At 30.3% G+C, this 15,855-nt stretch overlaps 1 protein-coding gene across 3 annotated transcripts in view; it reads left to right on the top strand.

Moving 5' to 3' along the window:
* Window positions 1-15,855, top strand: part of LOC107454045 (ecdysone receptor) — a 247,598-nt gene that overhangs the window by 164,235 nt on the left and 67,508 nt on the right. For 2 of the 3 annotated variants that reach the window (XM_071181001.2, XM_016071093.5), the window contains 2 exons: window positions 2,719-2,837; window positions 5,866-6,342. In XM_071181001.2, the coding sequence (XP_071037102.1) occupies window positions 2,813-2,837; window positions 5,866-6,342 (502 nt within the window). In that variant the 5' untranslated portion in view covers window positions 2,719-2,812. The remainder of the gene's footprint in view (window positions 1-2,718; window positions 2,838-5,865; window positions 6,343-15,855) is intronic. The other variant, XM_071181002.2, reaches the window with a different exon arrangement.

The raw sequence follows: 15,855 nt of genomic DNA, 5'->3' as shown, positions 1-15,855 counted from the left end.
AATTCATCCTCTGCCGTTGTGTTTGTTTTTGGTTTTCCTCTTTTATTTTTTTTATTTCTGTCCGTGTCACCCGGTCAGTGCTTAGCATTCGTGCTATGCTAGAGAACAAAAAGCGTACTGCATTTTGCATGTTATATTTACTCGCCCAAACTTGGTCGTAAATTTCTGCATTTAATTAGTTTGGATTCATGTCTGGCTGTTTTTACATTTTAATACACGCAGATGCGTTATGTACAACGTCGTTTGAAAATTTTTACATACAGAAATTATCTGTCTACTTTTTTACTCAAAAGGTGTGTTTGACTTACAGTAAACGGTTCTGTTTTTGTGTAATTGTGGAGAGAGAAAAAAAAAAGAGCATAACTTTGTGAAATTGTTAAAATAAAGTACCGTTTTTAATTTTTTTGAAAAATCACAAAATTGTGAAAATATTTCTGATGTGAAAATGAAGTCCTGTTTTTATATTAAGCAAAATATAAAAAAAATTAGTATTTCAATGAGTTGTATTTTTAAAATTAAGAATTCATTCGACGAAAAAATTTACGAATTTATTCAAAAGGGGGATTTTGTTTTGTATTTTCGAAAAAGTAAGTTTTTGAAAAGTCTATTTTAAAATGAAAAATATTGTAAAGGTTAGGTTCTTTTTATGACAGAATATTTTGTGAAAGTCCAGTTTTACGATGAAATAATTCGGGAACACCCCGTTTGAAATGTAAAATAATTTGTGATGACTGTTAGCACACCGAAATTTCTGCTAAACATTCTCACGATGATGCTAAATTTATCCGGAAACAAAACTTGCTAAATATGAAATAAATTTCGATGCAAAATCAAACTTCCTTTTTATTAATTGTATTAAAAAATGCATACATTTGTGACGATAATTTTTCTTAGTAATTAACGCCGAAAGTTAGTTCAGTTTCTTTATTAAAAAAAATGAATATCATAATGCGGTGATTTAAAGATTATGATACTTATAAATCTTACCCTCGATTATATTACTTTATTATAATGTATTTCTGGCATCATTACATCTTTTTTACAAACTATAAAAATTTATCTATGTTGCTGATGCCATTAATGAGGAAAGTATCATATTGCAAATGTTGTTAAAAATCAGATATCATCCTTCAGTCCCATATAGCAGAATGTGCTAAGGGCGGCGCACACTTTCTGCAAAACATGAAGGGAAAAAAATCTTAAATAAAATTTGGAATAAAAATTTTTTTTTAAAAAATGTAAAAAAAGAAATTGTTCCTTAGAAATATGTTTTAAAATTTTTTTTTACCCGACGTTTATTTCGCCATGTGATACCAACGTGACGTCATAGATCGTAATGTCAGTAAGGGAGTACCTGAATAAACGTGAAAGGATGTGAAAAACTAAAAACTCAAAATGCTCATGGACTAATTTAGAAATGTCTGCTAGTGAGAAAGTAGTTTGCTTTGTTTTGAAATGCAAAACGAAAACGCAAATTATTTTTAAAAAATTTGAAGTTGCATTATCGATGTTTTCATTGCTATTAACCTGTCGTGCATTGTTCAATAAATGACATTAAGTTTATTAAGTTCGAATAAATGATTATTGTTGGAGATTAATTCGGATACGATGTCCGCAAAAATACCGAGAATTAATGACGATCCTCATCCTAATATTGACGCTAGTATCGACGCAATGAAAATAACGTCGATATTACTTATATTTTGCAATGTTTTGCCTGTCTGTTTTGTGTTGAATACAATTTTCTGTACCTAATTTTATTATTATTTGTAATCATCACTATTAAATCTAATTACATTTGTAATTGGATACAACGTTAACAGTAAATTATATATGTATATATGTACATTGTCATCAAGCGATGATACTATTTTATTAAATTTTTTCGAACAATTTTGTAAGCTTGCTCCGAGATAAAATACACGTATAATCCGCAGAATATTTTCACTCATTTAAGCGCTTGTTCCAAGACATGACCGAACGTTCTGAGATGGGACCCTTCAATATATTTTAAAATTGGCGCCAGCAAAAATTCTTCTTTTGAAAAGCAGAGTCGTTGTCCTTAATTTATGATTTTAAAAATACAACTCTTTAAAATACATTTTTTTAAATGCAGAAACAGGGCCTTATTTTCGCATAAACGGTAAAGAAAGTTCAGAAAAAAAATTTATATTATGTTTTTTAAAAATTGTCAAATCAATAATGTGTTTATAAAAAAATTGTTTAATCTATTAGTATTTTTCTTTTTTAAGGGGAAAGAACCTACTTTTATAAATTTAAGGAATGTGTAAATTTATTTATTCTTATTATTTATTGCTTATTACGCTATGCGGTGCTTACAAAAAAAGCTCAGGCATTTTGAATTTTTGAGATTGGCAGGTCTGACATATTCCAACAAATTATTTAACAAAACTTAATTGATTTACAAATTATTAACCATGGTAAATTCTATAGGTTATTTTTTACATTTATGCCAGTATAAGATTTTCAAGATTTCATTTTTTTTCGAGATCGTGTCACTTCTACGCGGTGAAGAGCGAATCTAATCACTCAATGTAGTTTTCTCCCTCCGTTGACCTGCTTTCTATGGATGAATATCGAACATATTACACCGCCAGCGCCATCTAGTGAGCGGGAACGGATTTAAAATTCTTAAAAATTTTGTTTTATGTATTTGCATTTTGAGCTATTGTAATTGTGTATAATTTTCCTTTTTAGAATATGAAAATACGTTGACAGACGATTTTGGGGTTGAAGCAGCCTCAAACAATGCAGTGTCCGGAGTGACCCATTGGCCAATATCGAATTATCCATGAAAATGAACTTGATGGTGGAAGGTTCGTTTTGTTTTTTTCTTATCACCTTCCATCAAACATTCGAAAAAAAAACCATTTTAATACAATTAAGGCATAATTTTAAATGTTAATAAATTGATATTACTTTCTATCAATATGATGTTAATTCTTCTTTGCTATATTCTTCAAATTTGTTTACTTCTGTCCTTTTATTGGGACCTTTTTTTAATGGAATAAAACTGTGGAGTTCTCTTTTTTTTCTATCTGTGAATTCTACCATTTTTTCCTACTAAAATTTCTGCTGAATATTTGTGTTTTCTGAAATGATTGTGTCTCTAACAAATAAGTCGATAAGTGTAGCGGTGCCTTATTTTCGCCACTCTTGTTACATTACTATGCATAATAATTTTGTTTATTAAAATTTATTAAATAATTATATATATATATTATTTTGTTTAGTATTTGAAGTAGCGTTGTTTTAATAGTAATTAAATTATTCTATATTTTATATTAATAGAATTTTTTTTTTAATATTTCGAAAATAGATTTTATTTTGTACCGCTTGTAAAAGAGATATTTTACGTATTAAATATTATTGCCGAACATTTTTAATTTTTTATTGCAGCTGAAATTTCCTGAATTATTGCCGTGCACTGCTATCTCGTTGTAATTAAAAGTTTTCCAATTGTTATATCGTTGCAGTTGTCAGATTGTTTTATCGATGCAGTTAGCAATCAAACCTAATTTCTTAAAGCTTTACAAAATACTCAATTGTCTGTGCAAAGTTGACTATTCCAAATTTTTGTGACAGGTCATGTTTTTTGGAATTTGAAAAAAAATCAAATCATAATTTTAACTGAAATTGCCGTTGAATCGGTTGCTTTATTTATTATCGTCATCGCCTTCCTATTTTTGTGAATATGTGAAAATAAAGCTCTTGTATTTGGAGAAAAAAAACCCACAAGAAACCTGTTTTTAAGGAGCTTAAAATAATGAATTACAGACGTATTCGGCGTCGTTTTTTAAATGAATTCTGAGAAAAAAACCATTTTTAAAATGGAAAATAAGAGTCCGTTTAATCGACGAAAATTTTGCGAAAAATTCGTTAACGGACCCAAATTTCTCCTGAAACAAAAAGGAAAGAATGATGCTAAATTGTATGGAAAAAAAATTTTTTGAGAATATATGGAGTTAATTAGAAGTTAATCACTGTTAAAAAAAATACAAATTTTATGTAAATAATCAAATTTTTAGAGTAAAATATAAAACAATCGTAAATGTAAAACAAATTTATATGTAAAACAAATGATTAAAATAAAATAATCTCTTGATAAGGTCAATACAGCTACAAGTATAAAGATATTTATTTTTTTTATTTGCGCTATATATATATATATATATATATATATATCGAATAGTTGTACAAATACATATTTCCTCCCCATCCAATTTGTCCTCCTTAGAAGCTGAAAGTGAAATAAAAAAAAGAGAATTTTACGGTAAAAGTGTGTCATTTGGTTCTTTTATTTTCCTTGTGAAGTATGTCAGAGAAGCGCTCCTGATCATTCTCGACCTTGCTTAATGTCACGTAACGGTGAGAATTCCGAGATGTCACATTTCCCTCACTTTTTCAAATAATTCCTTTTGCCTTTATGAGGTTGTTAACGCATGTTTTCTTTTAATTAATTGAAAGTTATTTTAGTTGAAAATTCTTTGACTATATCAGAGTAACAATTGTATGTCATTTTATAACGAATACATTCTGCATACAGATATAACGTACTCATAACGCGTTCGTGCAAAATATTAAAATATCAAATTCGTTTTAATTATGTAACGAAAAAAAACATGAAAAATATTCTCTTAATATATTTATTTCTTGTTAATATAATTATGTTTTTATTTTATTGAAGATGAAATTTTTTTTTTTTCGGGCGTAAGTTTTAGTTTGAATAGTTTCGTCATGACATTCTTAAATTTTAACTAACAATTAATAATTCTATTCGAAATTTATTTTATAACTAGCTTTGAACACGCGACCCAATTCTGAATTTACTAAAAAAAAAGACTATCAATGTTCAACTTCGTAACCTTGTTATTTTGAACCCAACCCCGTAGACAATAGAACTCCACGGAGCAGTGGTGGCTTAGGGGATAGAGCGTTCGCTTTCCAATGAGATGAACCCGGTTCGAATCCCAGTGATGGCTGGTTGGTCGATACGAATTCCGCACTCGGCGCTCTCCGACCACAGTGCTGACGTAAAATATCCTCAGTGGTAGACGGATTATGGGTTAGAGTCCCCTTGTCATCAGTCTAACAGTGACAGGTTTTTGTGGTTTCCCTCCCATGTAACACAAGTGCGGGTTAGTTCCATCAAAAAATCGTCCACGAAAGATCCAGGAGTTCCCTTGTCTTCTGGACTGTGTTTCTAGACTTCAAAATTACAAGGCTACGGAGCTGAACATTAGTAGTCGAAAACCCAAAATTGGGTTGGCTGTTTAAAGACGGTTATAAAATAAAATAAAAACTGGAACTCCACGATCAAGCATTTGAACAAACTAACTTCTATAATGGAACTAACCCACATTTGCGTTACATTGGAAGGACAACCTCGAAAACCTCCCACGTTTAGCCCGACGGAAAAGGAATTTTAACCTGTTATTCGTCTATCACTGAGGATATTTTACATTAGCACTATGGTCAGGGCGAGCAGGTAGCAAATCCGTATCAACCAGCCAGCGCTGGCATTTCGAACCTGGGTCACCTCATATAGAGGCGAATGCTCTATCCCCTGAGCCACCGTGCCTTCAATCCTAAATATAGGCGCATGTTGCATTACTTTTTTTCTAACTGATCTGAAACTTTATAACACAATGTAATTGAACTTCATTTGTGTAGTATTAAAAAACCCTCCCCTCCCTCAAGTCTTGATCTAAGTTACTTTTTGTAGTATACGGAGCGAATAGTAATATCACAAAGTGATAATAATATTAATGTTAATAATAATAATTAATATTAATAATAATTAATACTGAAGACTAATTCTATTTATTTTTTGTTATTTTTCAGAAGTCGTTGGTCGGCTGTTAAATAAAGGCGGCGGAGTGGCTTCCATATCCAGTTATGCAGGGCGGTCGCCCTGGGTGTCCGAGAGTCTTCACCGCCCCATACCATCTCCACCCCAAATTGCAGACACCAAAACCATCAAACTCTTCTTCCATGGGGGTAAGGGCCTCCATCAGGACTCTCAAAATGGTGGTGCTCTGGCGGGTCAAACGAGCCCGCCCGCCCTCAGTCCTAATCTTCCTAGTATCAAGATGGAGCCCCGGCTCCCAAGCCCCTGCATGACGAACGGAAACAGAGACTCAGAAATGCAGTTCTCCCCCACCAAGAGGGCAAAACAGGAGGATGGCTCCTGGCTACCTTCTCCATCCCCTATGTCCATAGACTCTATATCACCTCCCCCCCTCCTCAATGGACATTCGTCCAACAGTCACAACGGCCTATCACCCACGTCCAGTTATGATGCCTACTGTTCTTCTAAAGGTAAGTCCATAGCCTATATCTTGATTAAATATAGTCAGGAATTCTGATGATATAATCTCATTTTTCTGGTTTATTATTCGCCAGGTTTTGTCAATGTTTCCCTTTCTACCCCGCATCAACATTAATTTTATACCATTGTATAATTTACTTTATTGTTGTCGGGGGTTTCAAAAAAATTGCATTAAGGGAGGCGATTACAAAATACCCTTCACAATCTAAAACTCATAAATAAGAAGATACAGCATATTTTACATTGACGTGCATATGTCTGTTATAAGCGTTCACAAACATAACAAGGCTTTGTCGAATTATCATTTTTTCTCGCTTCTTAAATCGTTAACTCTTATTTTTGAGGCATATTTCTCCGATTTAAGAACATGACAACATTAGTTGAGAATATTTTTCGCGTTTTTACAAGCATTCTTTTTGGAACAAAACTATGTTTACGAAACAAAAGCTACATTACATGATTTTATTTATTTTTTATGTATGATTTTTAGAAGAAAATTTGCGAATCAATTTCCTTACAAGGGGATCTTTCATTTCCACAAAATGAACTAAATAACAAGAAAAAACAAAAGAATTTCTGACCTAGAATAAGTAAAATCACAATTCCTGGCAAATGATGTAAATTGATGTTTATCATGAATTATAAAAATTTTTTTGACAGCACATCATTCTTAATAGAATCCATATAAGATGGTACGATGTAACGATAATTTGAACCCCAATATCGTGCGAATAACGATGTAACGATATTTTGAACCCCAATATCTTCCGAATAACGATGTAACGATATTTTGAACCCCAATATCGTCCGAAGTACGATGTAACGATATTTTGAACAACAATATCGTCCGAAGTACGATGTAACGATAATTTGAACCCCAATATCGTCCGAACTACGATGTAACGATATTTTGAACCCCAATGTCGTCCGAACTACGATGCAACGATATTTTGAACCCCAATATCGACCGAAGTACGATGTAACGATATTTTGAACCCCAATATCGTCCGAGTTTCCTTCTTCCTTTATAAAGTGTTAGGTTTTTAGTGCTGTGTCCGTCCCAGCGTTGTCGTATATCGAAGTTTAATTATATAACGGTTCAAGATCTGTCCTATCGTAAAGTACTAGTCACGTTTCTCTTCAAATCTGCTTTCAAGCGTTATCATTGGGTGAAATTTCAATATATTTCTGTTCAAGGTCTACCATATCATGCATTTTACATTCATGTTCTGAAGAAGATAAAAAAAAAATACGCGTTCTTATTTGCTATTAGTATATTACAGTGAAAATAAGTAAATTAAAATCTATTCCAAATATTTGTGTGAAACTCTTAATTTAGAGAACTCATTTTGACGATACAACCTCATGTTTCAATCAGAGTGCACTGGTTAAATTAAAAACAAAAATTTATTTCACAAAAAAAAACAAGCATCTCAAACAAACCTGAAATTAAATGCAAACTTAAACAAAAAAAAAAAAATGATTGTTTATTTATTTAAGACAGCTTTATCATTCATAATTGGTAAATTTGTTTTTACACATAATTGTATCAGTTGGGATCATTTTGGCAAATCTTATTCATAGATCTGTCTTTTCATGGCGCCAACAGAAGTGGCATTTCCGTGCCAAGAAAATGACACTGACTAAAAATGAAATCATATGCGAAAAATCATGTATACCTATGATAGCAATTTTGAAGCCAATGGAGGTAACCTCCTAGAACGACCATTTTACTGTGGAATGAAGAGTGGTCGCTCATGAGAGGTATCACTGTATTTAGTTTACAGCAGATTTGCTACTCGCTGTAAATCTTTAACTACCGAGAAATATAGTTATTCCAAAGTTGAACGCCATTTTTCTTTGATAATATTTGAAAATCGACATCAGTATGTATTCGTTACTTATCAGTAAATATCCTCTAATTGATGTAAAAACATTTGCTAGCTATTTTGTAGTGAACATAAATTGAGAAAGTGGCAATCTAAATTTAATGAAAAAGAAATTTAAATAAAATGGAACAAATAAGGAAGTTTGCATAGGATAAAAGATGTTCTTTACTCGTTTTTCTAACGAAACGTTCAATTTTTGTTGTTTCTTTTCCATTAAAAATCTGTAAATGTCTTGCAAAACAGAGGTTGAACACCCTTGTAGCAATGTACGAGACATGTATGAGACATTTTATATAATCCCGCTTATTTCGTTCATTTGTGCCGTCATAAACATTTTGTAATAATTTTAATGATACCAAAATTGTGCAATCTCTCTCTCTCCTTGAACTTAAGTGTCAAGGTAAACTGATATCTAACCACTGCGATCAGTAGATCGAACTGAAAGGTCAAATGTTGTGGTCAGTGAACGGTATTGCATGTAATCATCGTTTTTTGTATTTCTTTTTATGATTGTTCCACTGATGTTTGCATCGTTTTCGAGTAACATTTCATTTATTTCCCCACATTTTATTTAAAATTCTTTTTTTTTTAAATATATTATTTTGTCATATCATTTTATTAATTTTTTTAAAGCTTAACCAATTAAAATAAAAAATCAAAGGTTTGAGTGTCTTACACTTCGTGTAAAGCTATGATTATTAACAATGTGTACCTTCTTGTCGTAAAGAATTACCTAAAAGAATTCCGCATCCGGCTTGCACCGACCACAGTGCTGACGTAAAAATATTTTCTGTGGTAGTAGACGGATCTTTGGTTAAAGTACCCTTGCCATCAGGCTATCCGTTGTAGGTTTTCATGGTTTTCCTCCCCATGCAACGCAAATGTGGGTTAGTTCCATCAAAAAGTCCTCCCCGAAGGCCAAATTTCTTCCAATACTTCATCCAGGAGTTCCCGTGTCTTCTGTATTGGGTTCGAAATTACAAGCGTACGGAGTTGAACATAAGTAGTCGTAAACCTAAAAAATTGGGTCGGCTGTTCAACGTCAGTTATAAATATAAATATCATTACAGAGTAGGCATTGAAAGATTGACCCGTGCCCCTGTTTTATATTTGTAAACTGATCTTCAACTTTTTATCGTGTTTAAGCAATATCTTTTGATTTCTATAAGGGGTGGATCATTTTTTTATAAAAATGCTGACCCTTAATAACCTTTCAGAGACAGCAATTAGTAGGACTAATTGTCTGATGATAATTCCTACATCTATGACGTAATGTCACTTTTGGTTGATTTTTTCAGACTTAGCAAATATATCGTTCCAATTAAAAAGCAAAATTATTTTGAATCAAAAATAATATTAATAAACCTCCCGCCTTTCAAAATAAAGCAACGACCCAATTAGAGCAACAAATTTGACTTAAATAACATTTTTAATAAAGCGTCTAACAATTGGTGTTTAATTCTCGTTTCTGTGAAAGATTAAGAATTTAATTGAAAAAACAGTTACTTCAAAAGATTTTAATTCCAAAAAAAATGTCGAGCTTATGAAACATAAATTATTGCTGATATTCAAAGTAAATTACCGCACTGGAGCAGTTTTTCAATACGCGAACAAGTAATCCGCGTTCTGAAAGCGGTTGTCCTTGTAAGCGCCAATTAGTGAAATTTTTCGCATGTCATTAGTGAAGAAGATGTAATGAGGCGATTAACCGAGTGCGGCAACCTTAATTTTAATCGTAATCGTTTTTTATTGGCTTTTATCAATTCAAGGACAACAACCACTCGAGGCAATTGACTCAAACTAAAATCATTTTGATATCAAATTATTTCGCAGAAGGAAACTGTTTAAGTTCTGTAATAATTTAAAACGGACGGTTTGGACGCCTTTTTATCGCAGAAGAAATAAGATTGCCCAATTTCGAGTTTTATTTTAGGGAAAAAGTAATGTGATCCAGCTGATTGTATCGTTTTTTGGTTCGAAATGTTCACGAGTTTATTGTACTCGCAACAATCTGAAAATTTTTCATCTTGACCATTTTTTGTCAAGCAATCGTTATATAATATTATCATCGCAAATTCAAAGAGACTTCAAACTAATTTTTTTAAAGACTTTTTCTTAGAAATGAAGATCTTTTTACAGATTTATCTTCCTCGGTGCTCAAGTTTTAAATGGCAAGAAATGCGATTTTTACCTAGCTTAAAAAAATTAAATTCATAAATACGATGTTAATTTAGATAATTATTAATTTAGATGTGTCCCTCAGTTTATGGCTATTGCATTACATAAATTAAAATCCAAACGATTTGCTAAAGAATAAAGAATAGAAGTGTGATTTTAATTAAATTTATTTTTATTTAGATTTTTTTAATAACTAATTTTGTAAAAAATTTATTTAACCAGTTGTGATTTGTTTTCAAGAATATTGGACAATATTTACTTTTAGTTCCTTTTTTTTTCTTCTCCTTTTTCCCTTTATTTCAATATGGAATATCAGAAAAAAAATAGTTCAAACATTTTTTCCCCCCGAGAAATTCGCATAATTATCTTCTGAATCTATCCTTTTCCCAAATGCATTGAAACAAAAATTAAAGCTTCTATACCTAAAGCTTCTATATAAATACTTACATTTTTATCATAAAAAGTAATTATAATAATGAAGAAACGCGAAAAATAAAAGAGTGATTTTTTTCGTTCAATCCCTTGCGTAGTTTCGACTTTCTCCGATAGATGGCGGTAGCAATATCATCCTTGAGACCTCTGGAATGACAGTAATGAAATAGGGTGAAAGTGTTTTCCTTGCAATGCTCAGCGGTCGCGAGGGAAAATCTAATTTCCGTTGCCGAAGCCTCATCTATGAAACTGTGGGGAATTTCATCACAGAATGAGTGCGAACTGCGATTTCATTAACCTTCGCTTTTGCCGTATTATTGCTGTTTCTTTATCTAACTATACTGAATATCAATGATTAAGGGATTAGTCCAGGGATTTAGTAGATGATCAGATCTTGTTTTTGATTAGTTGAAAGTTTTTTTTTTTCCCCTCGAGTTCCCTGACATATATGTTTTATTGCTACTTTTTCGGGATTAACTCGTACAAAAGGCTTTAGATTCGAATTTATTACGATTTAGTTTTTATTTTTATTTAATATCCTAGAAGCAAGTAGTATTTACAATTGCTATTAATTCTTACAATTAAAACTTAACAATATTTTTTGCAATATGAAACAATATGAAATTGTCTTAACAATATGAAATTGTCTTTATTTTTGAGTGTCTAAAAACTAGAAACAGTTGATATAATTAATTTCGTTTCGTTTACGATTCTAAAAAATTAAAGACAGTTATAAAGACAGAACTACATTAAAGTCGGAAAAAAATTATTAGAAAAAAATAGCTTTTTGAACGTATTATTGATTTTGATATTTCAACTTCAGTAGTTTTGTATCAGTAGTATCACTAACATAAGTTATTATTTAATTAAACTAAATAAATTTTTTTGAAAGTAAGATTTAGACAATTTTAAACTAAGATATATTTGCTATTGTTAATATTTCTTTAACTAATAAAATAATTAAATATTTAATAATATATTTTGGCAGTGATTATAAATATGTGATTATTCTTTAGAAATAGTTATAATTAATAAATCAGAAATAATCAAAATTAAATAAATAGCCTTATGCTTTTGTAACTATTTTTTGAAAATCTTGTTTTTTGATTTAATAGTTATTTATTTTGAAAATTATTTGAATTACAAAAATAATTTAAAAATGCATTTGTAACCATTATTGATGAATTTCAGGCGTCTGAAAACGGTAATTAAGTATTTGGAAATGATTTATTAAAGGGTTATTAATTTTTTTATTAAATTAATAAACATAAGTTATTTATTTTTTTAAATAAAAAAATTATTATAGCTGCTGAACCTAGCTAAATCCGCTAAGGTCCCTACTTGGAAATTATTTATTAAATGTTTTTTTATGAAATTAATAAGCTTAATTAATTTTTTTTAAATAAAAAAAATAATAAAACTGTTGAACCTAGCTAAATCCGAAAGGTTATTTACATATTTCGCATGTTTAGTCTACTTCATATTCCTATAAAACAGAGAAAGTCTTATTTTTATGAAATTCTTTTCTTCGTTTTATTTGTCTCCTTTTTTTTTTTAAAGAATGTTTACTTTTTGCATACTCATTAGTTATTTTTTCGCCAAGAATTTGAATCACGAATTCGCCTTGCGAAATTGAAGGGGGTTAAAATTACAGGCATTCTGAGCCAAATAATTGCGAATCCTAATCCAGCGGATGCATTCGTGATGGCGTTCTTTCCCAAAACCTCCCATCTTACCTCCAAACATGGCATCTTTTATCCTTTTAAATCACATTAAACATAACTCTATCCTCAATCTCTCCCTCCCTCCCCCCTACCTCTGCGCTACAGCCCAAACCATCTCAATTTACTATTTATTTCAGTTCTTTAATGTAGCGAAATAATGATGGAGTCTGACGAGTTCAAGGCCAAAACAAAGTTCAATCCATTGCCGCCAAACCAGTTTTGAATCACATCGTTCTTTTTTTTTTCTTTCTCATTATTTATTATCCCCTTTCAATTTCTTCCCTCCCTTTTATACATCTTCTTAGTTTAAAAAAAATATATTAAAAAAAAAAGTTTTTATTATTCCTAATAACAGCAGCTATGCTCCACCTGCCTCTCTTTTGATATTGAATTTTTTTTGTTAGCCCTTTACCTACGTAACTTCATTCTTTAGAAACAATATGGCGCCGGTTTTGAAGTAAAGTTTCGTCTGCGAATGGAAAAAGAACTGAAGTGAATCGAAAGTGTTTATTTTCCTTTTTTTTATGTTATGATGTAATAAAAAGTACCTAGATTCATAAGTTTTTTTTTCTTCTTTTAAGAAATCTTTATTTTTTAAAAATTGAATTTAAAGTTATGGTTTTGTAAAAAAATATTAAAAATTAATGTCTCAGTGAAAAATCGTTCGTTAATGATTTCGGTTGATTAATGTTCACTCTATCGTTTGATCAATTTTGCAAACTATTTTTTTTTTAATATTTATTTTTATTTTCCTTCGTTAGTATGCATTTCGAGGTATTTGAGACAATGCATTCTTATAATTTTGGACCAAATTCAGAAGACAAATAAACTCTTGCGAAAATCAGGACAAACCTTATGTTGACTGATTTTCCGTGTTTGTGAAAGTAACCCACTTTTATTTGAAAGGAAAACCTTTTAAGATTAGTTCGTCGCATTTTTACAAAAATCAAACTTATTGTTTTTTTTTTTTATTTTTTTTTTTTAAATAAAACTAACTTGTGTGTGTGTGCACGAAAATTTTTCCATAACTAGTCTAAAAACCAAGGAACTGTAAACTTTCAGAATAATATTTAATTTGCTTAGAATATAGAATAGGGTGTAACACTCAGAAGACAACGGAACTTCTAGAGGTTCCGTTGTCTTCTGAGTGTGTAAAATCAAACCTCGGTATTTTATCGAATCAACGTCTTTTCTTCATTTTATATTATAATAGAATGATATCGTTAAAGTGAATTCTGCTTAGTCGTTGTATTATTCTATTGATAACTTAGCCAAATTAATTGTTATAACCTATTTCCAAGATTTTTATACCTAATTTATGAATTTCGTAGAATTTTTCAGAATTTCGAGCACTCATAATTATTACATAAATATTTTATTGATCATCTAATCTACATTTTAACGAACATTAATTTAATCGCTGATGTTTAACTTTCTCTCTAATATTATAAACAAGCAGTCAAAAGGATACTTTTTACACGAAAGGAAAATTTTTTAATGGTTAATCTTTGTATTTGAGTTCTTTAGAAATAAAAAAAAAAAATAATTTTCATTTCTATTTGAAAAAAGAAGAGAAAACTATATTTACTTTTTCTTTTAGAAAAACGTTTAGGATTTTTAAAATTTTTTTCGATTTTTAACCCTTGTTCCTCTATCGTAATTTAATTAAAATTATATTCATGTACGAATTTCTTAGACTTACTTACTTTAAAAATGGGAAAATTTCACCAACGACTTTACCTTTCTTAAAAAATTAATCCCTATTTGTTCCACCAGGCGTTGTCATGGCAACCACGCGCAGTAACACACTGAACTTTTTTTTTTTTTTCTTCTCAGTGTTCTAACAAGATAAACCTACCCACTTTTTCCTTTTGTCGGTGTATCTAATTAGTTTTTTGGGGTGTCGAATCTAAACCTTAATTAGGTAAAAACCTAGTCTAATAAAAAAACCAGCCGATCAGCACTTTGTATCTACTTTTTTCATCTTTTATAACTTGTTGGCATTAAGTGCCTGATAAAAAGTAGGATAAAGTAAAATTCTGCTTTTATTTTTGTGGTAGTTTGCATAATTACGGTCGGCTTTTTATGCTCTTAGAAACTTCAATGTCATTTCTCTTTCTTGACCTTTTCAACCAAGTGATTTAATTGTAAGCTTATAGCGGCTTTGAAAATAATAATAATTTTTTTTAATGATTTTTCACGTAATATAAAGGAAATTTTATTAAAAAAAAAAGCTATGGTTTTTAGCTCTCATACTTTTATACATGTTTTAGGAGCATAATCACGATTTATAGAGCAATTCAAATTCGTTTCTCAAAAACTATTGAATCGATTTCATTCAATTTTAAATTTTATCTTTAAAATTACATAGTTTAAAATGAGTTAAGAAATTTATAATAGAAAATTCAAATTTTTCGACAATACGGGAAAATCCAATCATTACATCAGAAGCTTTTAAGGTGTTTTACTATTTTTTTTCTAGGTACATCTGTTCTACATCAAAAACCTCCGTTTATATTTTTTAAAAATTAATGAAACAGTATGTTTCAATAGCATATTCACAATTTATAATTCTAAAAAAAAGCATATTCGCGTATGCATCGGAATAGATTATAGAGGATTATATTTTGTTTAAACTCTTCAACTTTTTCAATTTGTATAGGGAACACAATAAAAGCCTACTATTCAGGGCCTGCGCTAACTATATATCAAATTATTAGGCCGTAAATTAGCCAAATATCAAAAACATTCGCCGATTTTCGGAAGTCGTAACAATTTTTTATGATCAATTTTCTTCCTCTTAGAAAACTTTTTACGGTAGTTTCTTTTTTTCAGGCTTATATTATTTGGACCCAATTCAAACTGGTTAAGCGGCGCATATACCAAAAATTACTGTAATCGCATAAAAAAATATTGATTTGTTGAGAAAAATTCATTTTGACGTAATTTTGAGAATCGAGTTAAATATATATTTTTCTTTCCAGTGGAAAATATCATTCGCCAATACTTTAGCCAAAACACAATTTTATTCGCCAAATTTACGATTTTATCGCATTTACCGAGGTAGTCCTGTATAATTACCGTACAAGTACTCATAGCTCTGAATTCGATACCACAATTAAATTATAAACTTTGCGAATTTAATAATTATAATAGCTAAAAGGCTTATAGCATTTTAACTAAAGCATTTTTTTAAGCCTAAATAGGCTTAAAAAAATGTTATGCAAATCTAAAATTTTTCTCAAAGTTCCTTCAAATTCTAACTCTATTTCTATAGAAA

The sequence above is a fragment of the Parasteatoda tepidariorum genome, chromosome 8 (assembly GCF_982258835.1).
Source record: "Parasteatoda tepidariorum strain Cologne lab strain chromosome 8, Ptep-v5.0, whole genome shotgun sequence".
NCBI lineage: Eukaryota > Metazoa > Arthropoda > Arachnida > Araneae > Theridiidae > Parasteatoda > Parasteatoda tepidariorum.
Note: the sequence above shows the minus strand (reverse complement) of the source record. Positions and strands in the feature narration are given on the sequence as shown.